A 7,623-nucleotide genomic window follows, 5' to 3' on the forward strand; every position below is an offset into this window, starting at 1 on the left:
CTTTTATTTCGAGTTCGAGCAAGCACTCATTCGACCATTACGCCTACGGGCTACATTATTTCGAGTTCGAATCATTCACTCGACTACTAAAGCCTACAGGCTACTTTTATTTCGAGTTCGAGCAAGCACTCACTCGATCATTACGCCTACGGGCTACATTATTTCGAGTTCGAATCATTCACTCGACTACTAAAGCCTACGGGCTACTTTTATTTCGAGTTCGAGCAAGCACTCACTCGACCATTGCGCCTACGGGCTACATTATTTCGAGTTCGAATTATTCACTCGATTACTAAAGCCTACGGGCTACTTTTATTTCGAGTTCGAGCAAGCACTCACTCGATCATTACGCCTACGGGCTACATTATTTCGAGTTCGAATCATTCACTCGACTACTAAAGCCTACGGGCTACTTTTATTTCGAGTTCGAGCAAGCACTCACTCGGCCATTACGCCTACGGGCTACATTATTTCGAGTTTGAATCATTCACTCGAACACAAAGCCCACGGGCTATTTTTATTTCGAGTTCGAGCAAGCACTCACTCGATCATTACACCTACGGGCTACATTATTTCGAGTTCGAATCATTCACTCAACTACTAAAGCCTACGGACTACTTTTATTTCGAGTTCGAGCAAGCACTCACTCGGCCATTACGCCTACGGGCTACATTATTTCGAGTTCGAATCACTCACTCGACTACTAAAGCCTACAGGCTACTTTTCTTTCGAGTTCGAGCAAGCACTCACTCGACCATTACGCCTACGGGCTACATTATTTCGAGTTTGAATCATTCACTCGACTACTAAAGCCTATAAGATACTTTTACTTTAAGTTCGAGCAAGCACTCACTCGACCACTAAGCCTACGGGCTACTTCGATCATTACGCCTACGGGCTGCATTGCATCGAGTTCGAATCATTTACTCTATTACTAAGCCTGCGGGATACTTTTATTTCGATTTCGAGCAAAACTACTCATTTTCTTCGAGTTAAAACGAACACTTGACTATTTAAGCTAAAGGATGTTCGAGCTCGATAAAGCGAAGGGGACTACCCACAAGGCCCGAAGGCAACAGAGATTTAAATTCAAACAATCTATTCAGTTTGAAAGGCTATTTTTCTTCAAAAAGAAGAAAAATTTATATTTATAATTTTTTTGTACAGAGGCGGCTACTCTTCCAAAGGGAAGTTCTTTATACAAAAGCCGAAAGCGGTATCAAAAGAACGCAACGATCGACCTAAGGCCCTAAATGACTCAATCTTCATCGGAGGCCGTATTCTCAGCATCATCCTCGTCTTCAGACTCCCCCGAGTCATCGGAGTCCTCCTCAAGAAAGGCCAACCACCGAGCTTTGTTCTCTTCTGCCCTGGCGACTTCGATCTCGGCCCCAACATCGAAGCCCTGAGCTCTGACCTCCTCGAGAGCCTCTCTCCGAGCCTGCCACTTTGCATGCTCGACCATGCTCGCGGCTTTGGTTTGATTAACCTCGACATCGATCCTGAACTGAGCCACTTTGGCATCGGCTCTTTTGTTGACCTCGACTACTTCAGATCTGGCCACTTCGAGTTCTTTGGCCAAATCTGCTTTATCTAAACTGGCCAAATCCAACTGATGCTGAAGCTCTTTCATCTTTTCAATCAGCCCCAACACATTTTCTTTCACAGATCGAAGTTGGGCATCTGATAGCTCCAACTGAGCTTCGACAACTTCCTTTTTCGAGACAAGGTTATCCATACACTTTTTATATTCTTCTGCCTCGGCCATCAGCGCATCTACCTGTGAGTTATGTCGTCCAATCTGCTCGATCCTCTGCCGCACCTGCAGAACCGGATCGTTAGTGGTTATCTCTTTTTCATATTCACTATCATGGAACATGCTGAATACCTGCTCAGCCATCTCCTCATGCTCTTCCCGAGCCGCTGTCAAATCTGCTCAAAGTTATTCACTAAGAAGCCTGTACGAGTCACTCTTCTCAGTGAGGCTCCGAACCTCGGCATCATGCTCCTTCCTGATTCGAAGAAAGGCCTCGTGATGCAACAACGAAGCCTGCAAACAAAAGGAGAAACATTAAAATTACTTGCAACTATGTGTAAAAGAAGCGGCGAAAACGCCATCAGAGTTACCCGATTCAAAGCATGTTGGGCCTCATTGAAAAGACAGGCGGGCCCCACCGCATTCATCACTGATTGATCTTCTTCGGTCACCAAGGACCGAAGGTAACTGGCAATCCCTACAGGGAAGAAAAAATTCGGCTATCCGCAGGTACGGAGAGCACTATCTTCCGCCTTCGATCGGGATCGATACTCGGGGCCGGAAATCGGTCCACCAGTTTATGAATCGATGAAGGCTCGGTGGAACCCGACCACGACGCTTTTTTGGGTACCGGCATTCCACCGAAACCAGTAACCTCCTCCGAGGCACCTGACTCGAGCCCCTCCAGAAAATCGTGGATATCGGCCGACACCTAAAAACCCTCATAGGACCGATCCTCCAACATGACGGCCTCTCGAATCATGGCATCCAAAATTTGAGGGGATCCGCCGATGTCAACTATCCTGAACTCATCCCTTGAAATATCTTCTACTGCCTGAGAAGATCCACCCTCGATATCCCTTCCAATCATCTTAGCTTGAGAAAGGGATAATCTTGGCTTCTTGTTCTGGGATTATGGCCAAGGTTCCCCGATCTGCTTCCACCAAATTGGAAGACTGTTGAATCACAACATTAGCCCGTACGCAGGCTAAATTCTCCTCTCCTTCTTCGGGCTCGTCCCTTAAATGGCGGACCACTTCCGAAGACACAACACCAGGGCCCTCCTTCGGCTTCCGAGATCTCTTAGCCGGTTTCTTCTTTTCCGAGTTCGAGGAGCCTGATACGTCTTTTCTCTTCCTTTCTTTCACCTGTTTCGGGACAGGAACTTCTTCGCCACCGGACGGTGGCCTCATGACTACATCTTTCCCAAGTCCTACAAAAGGGAAGGGGGAGATTTACCGTACAAACCGATGAAGAGACAAATCGACAAAAAGATTTACCATGACTGCTGGCCTCCCATCGACCCTTTGATAATTCGACCCAAGCACGCCCGGAGTACGGTCTCTGCAACACCAAGCTTTCGACCCATTGTCTAAGATCCGGGATCGGTTCCGGCATTCGAGCAACGCTGTGATAAGGAAAAATGGATCGGCAAAATAGAAAGCAATCATAAAATCAAAACGGGCAAAGAGAAACTTTTACTCACGGCTCATATTCCATTTCTCGGGAAATGGCAAGTTATCGGCAGGGATCAGATCCGAGGTTCTGATTCGAACCAAACGGCCCATCCAACCCCGATCCCGGGTCTCGTCTATGCTCGAGAATGGCGCTTTGGTTGCTCGGCGAGCAAGCTTGATCAGCCCTCCTCGATAAAGTCGGGGACTGTAAAGACGCATAAGATGATCGAGGGTGAAGACACGCCCCTCGACCTTGCTCGAGAAAAATCGAAGAAGAATCACTATCCTCCAAAGGAAGGGTGGATTTGGCCGAGGGTCACATCGTACCTCTTACAAAAGGCGACGATGACAGGGTCTAAGGGTCCCAACGTGAAAGGATAAGTATAAACACTTAAGAACCCTTCGACGTACGTAGTAATTGATTCACCGGGTGATGGGATTACTACGAATTTATTATCCCAGTTGCATTCTTGTATGACTTTATCGAGAACCTTTTCGGTGATTGAACATTGATACCTCGATATCGGCTCACACCGACCCGGTATCGGAGAAGGCTTTCCAATTTTAAAATCGCCTACGGTCGAACACCCAACCGTAACGAATTCCTCAGGGCGGGGCTCTTCCACATCCTCACCACCAATAGGTCGAGATGAAGAAGCGGTCTCTTTTTGCGGAACATTTTTAAACGTTTTTGCCATTTAAAATTTCATAAACAAAGGACGGAAGTATTTGGAGTTCTAAGGAAGAATTTGCAGTAAAACTCACAGGTTTACAAGCAGAAAACTCAGAAAAGGAATTTGCAAAATTTTGAAGACTGAAGACATAAAATGATGAATGGTGGAAGGAAGGCTATTTATAAATTGAAGCAATGACGGTTCAATATCAGAGGTGGCTGACCACCGTCTGACACATTAAATGCCTCGGTAAAACCGAACCGATGGGACAACTATCACATACGTCATGGTCAGGATCGATGAAAATGTTAGTATATATCTGATCGAGCTGTTGGGAAATCATATCGTTTCTCGCCACATCCTTTTCCGAGAAACGAGGGGACTATCTGTATACGGTCAAAACCGATTCGAGTCAGTCGTACGGACTGATCGAGACGATAATGTTTCGATCAAAGGATATCTGCATGACAAGCTCGGTCAAGATCCGAAGTAAGGGCGGCGAACTTCGAGCTCCAAGACCGATCAAATGACAAGCTCGTTATCATTATCGAGCCCATATCCAAATCGAACTACGAGGCAAAGCGGAGATTATCGAAGATGCATGGACCAACCAACATTCACCCTGAATACCGAGACCCCAAGTCAGAATCGAGCTCGGACCAAGGCCGAGGGCTCGATCCAACGCTGAGCTCGAGCCAGTATCGAGCTCGCAGATTTGGGCCGTTGCAACCGCACTATGGGAGAGAATCTTGGTGGAAATCGAAGAAAAGACAATATATCATGGGCTCTCCACTACGTATTTTTTATTGTATATAAAGTAGGATCCCTCTACTATAAGAAGGATGGCAACAAAAGATCACGGGGGGAGAAAGAGGAGAATCCCTGGTGCTTGTTTTACTCACTCTTTTTGCTTACTATTTTCATTTTCATAGTTAAGAATACACATATTTTCATTTCTCTACACGATTTATATCAAATTGTATCGCATATCCTCAGAACCATACACAAATCTAACGTTATCCGATTTTCGGGTAAACAAACAGTTAGATTGGTATGTAGTTCACAAAAATAAGTAGAAAGCCTGTCTATGTTGTTTTAAGACTAAGATGTACTAAAACTTTGCAGTCTGTTCAACAATTACAAGAACGTTTATTGGCTTGTTAACGGAGGAGGAGAAGGAAGAACCAAATGAACACTTTTTTTTTTTTGCTAATCCCAAATGACTAAATAGAAAAACACTACCATTAACAACTTATTTACTCCAACCTATAGTATTTTATTCTTTTGATTTAGTTAAAATAATTTTACTGAGCTAAATGGCTTCCAACATTGATATCTGATGACATTTTCCAAACATCAGTCAACACTATTCGATTAGCCTTTAATAAATTATAAATCTCAAATATAATTAAATAATCCCAATACAAACAAGAGCAACAAGAGTACATTTTTATTATTACATACGCTAGGTATTAAGGAACATTCGAATATATTTCAAACAAGAGCAACAAAAAACAGTTTTTTTTTGGTTTGGATTGTTTTACCAATTTTGATTAGTGGAGTAATAAATTAAAGTAGAAAAAGAAAACCTAAACTATTCCATAAATTACATTCAGTAGAAACTGGGTTCCCACCTCCCACCCAGAATATTATAAATCATTTTTCACTAATAAATTAACAATCCCAAAGCAAACAAGACTAACAAACAAAAAGACAACATATTAAGTCCAAGAAAAACAAATTACTACACACTTACGGAGCCAGGAGCGAAGGATTCAACATAGCTACCCTCAATTTTCCTCATGCGGCTACGCATATAAGGGTCACAAGACAAGTAAAGATTCTTCACAACCACATCATTAGAACCTTCTGGAACTTTGAGTTTAATGGTGGCATTCTTGATTTCCATGTCGGATTCCTTAGGGTAACCTGCGACATAGTTTTTAAGAATGACCTGTTTGTTGCTCACTTCTTCTGCCATTTTTTGCTTCTCTTCTGTTAATAATAATGTGAAAAAATATGTGTATATATAGGGGGAGAGAGAGAGAGAGAGAGAGAGAGAGAGAGAGAGAGAGAAGGGTGAAGGAAAATGTGAGAAATATCAAGAATGGGAAAACGTAACGGATGGCGTAGGCGATCTATACGAAGAGAGTTGTGTGTTGGAACTTTTGATTGTACGTGTTTCTATCGTGTGTTGGCGGTGTTTTCACATTTTGGAGTTGTGTACAAGTTCTCCACTCAAGAGACAATTTCCACTTCATTTTCTTTCTTTCTTTTTTATTTTGTTTGTCTTAATTTGTACTAGTTTTTTCCTTTCTTTTTGTTCTTTTTTCCTTCATAAAACATAGAAAAATTTATTAGTTACTCCATTTTAATTTATGTAGTATTGTTTGATTGGATATTAAACTTAAAAAAGGAAGAAAAAGAATCGTGACTCTTGTGGTATAAAATATGTCATTAGATTTTTGTGGAGTATGAAAATATTTTATCCAGTATAAAATAGAAAAATAGGATTAAATTATTTTTCAACATAAAAATATATCCTTTTTTTAAAACGAACAAATAAAGAATTCCATTGCCACATAAAATAAAAATGAAACAGAGGAGCAATCCTTAGAGCATGCCAAAAGTACTTTTTTTGTCAAAAAAGTACTTTTGAAAAAATTCTAAGTGTTTGGCCAAAATGAAAAATTATTTTTGAGCAGCAACCGAATTAGTTTTTCTACTTTTGGGAAGAAGCTACAAATTCTAGCTTCTTTCGAGAAGTAGAAGCAGAAAATTAATTTGTTCAAGACAACAATAACCTTAAATAAATTCATATTTTCTAAATTATCTCTTATTAACTTAACATTTTTCTTTTCCTTTTCCTTTTTATTTTTATTTCCACTATACATTTCTTATCTTTTTTTATTTTAATCATATTTTAATTCTCTTTTTCTTATTTCTAAAAGTAGATTTTAAATTTATATTGAATGATGTATTTTGACATATTTAAATTATCATGCAAACAATAAGTAAGACCAAACAAACAATGTTATTGTTTTGGAATAACTATATTTTATATTGATTGGAATTTTTAATTTATATTTTTACTTTACGTTTTATATTTTAATTGAATTCTCTTATAATAAATATTAAAATTAATTTTCTATTCTAAATAATACTAATGGCAAATTGAACCTTTAATGTCCCTTTTTCGCAATTTGACACTTAAAAGTACTTTGTTAAAATATTGGCCAAACACAACGAGCTTGCAAAAAGCACTACTCAATTGAATTGGCCAAACACAAACTGCTATTTTGCAAAAGTACTTTTGAATAAAAGCACTTTTCAAAATAAGCAGTTTTTGGCAGATTGGCCAAACGGGTTCTTAGAGCAAGCACTTGGCAAAGTATATTACCACGTATCTGCTTGAAAGAATGAAAGTGTTTGGAAATGCTACTTGGCAAAATAGCTCCAGTTTGGAAATATATTTTTTTTATTTTACCTTTTTTTTAAAGAAAAAAATTCAAGTTCAAAAAATTAATTTGGGCCAATTTTTGTGTGAAATTCTTTTCTTTTACTCATAAAATTAAATGCCCAAACGCAACTTTAACTTCAAAAAATTATTTTTCAACAATACTTCAAAGTTTTTTTTTTTTAAGTTTCCACTAAATTTATATTCAAATACCTACTTAAATTGAAATGGAAACAAAATATGCCTACTAATGGAAGGAACATAATCACATTAAGCAAT

General features: G+C 39.9%; 1 protein-coding gene across 1 annotated transcript; it reads right to left on the bottom strand.

Annotated features, from left to right (window-relative positions):
* Positions 1-5,643: 5,643 nt before the first annotated feature.
* Positions 5,644-5,899, bottom strand: LOC107830910 (2-alkenal reductase (NADP(+)-dependent); the record flags this gene model as incomplete). Its single annotated transcript, NM_001326250.1, is given in 1 exon segment — positions 5,644-5,899. A coding segment is annotated over 1 exon segment (225 nt), but the record flags the coding sequence as incomplete, so codon positions are not given.
* Between the last annotated feature and the right edge of the window lie 1,724 nt (positions 5,900-7,623).

The sequence above is a fragment of the Nicotiana tabacum genome, chromosome 21, assembly GCF_000715075.1.
Source record: "Nicotiana tabacum cultivar K326 chromosome 21, ASM71507v2, whole genome shotgun sequence".
Taxonomy (NCBI): Eukaryota; Viridiplantae; Streptophyta; class Magnoliopsida; order Solanales; family Solanaceae; genus Nicotiana; species Nicotiana tabacum.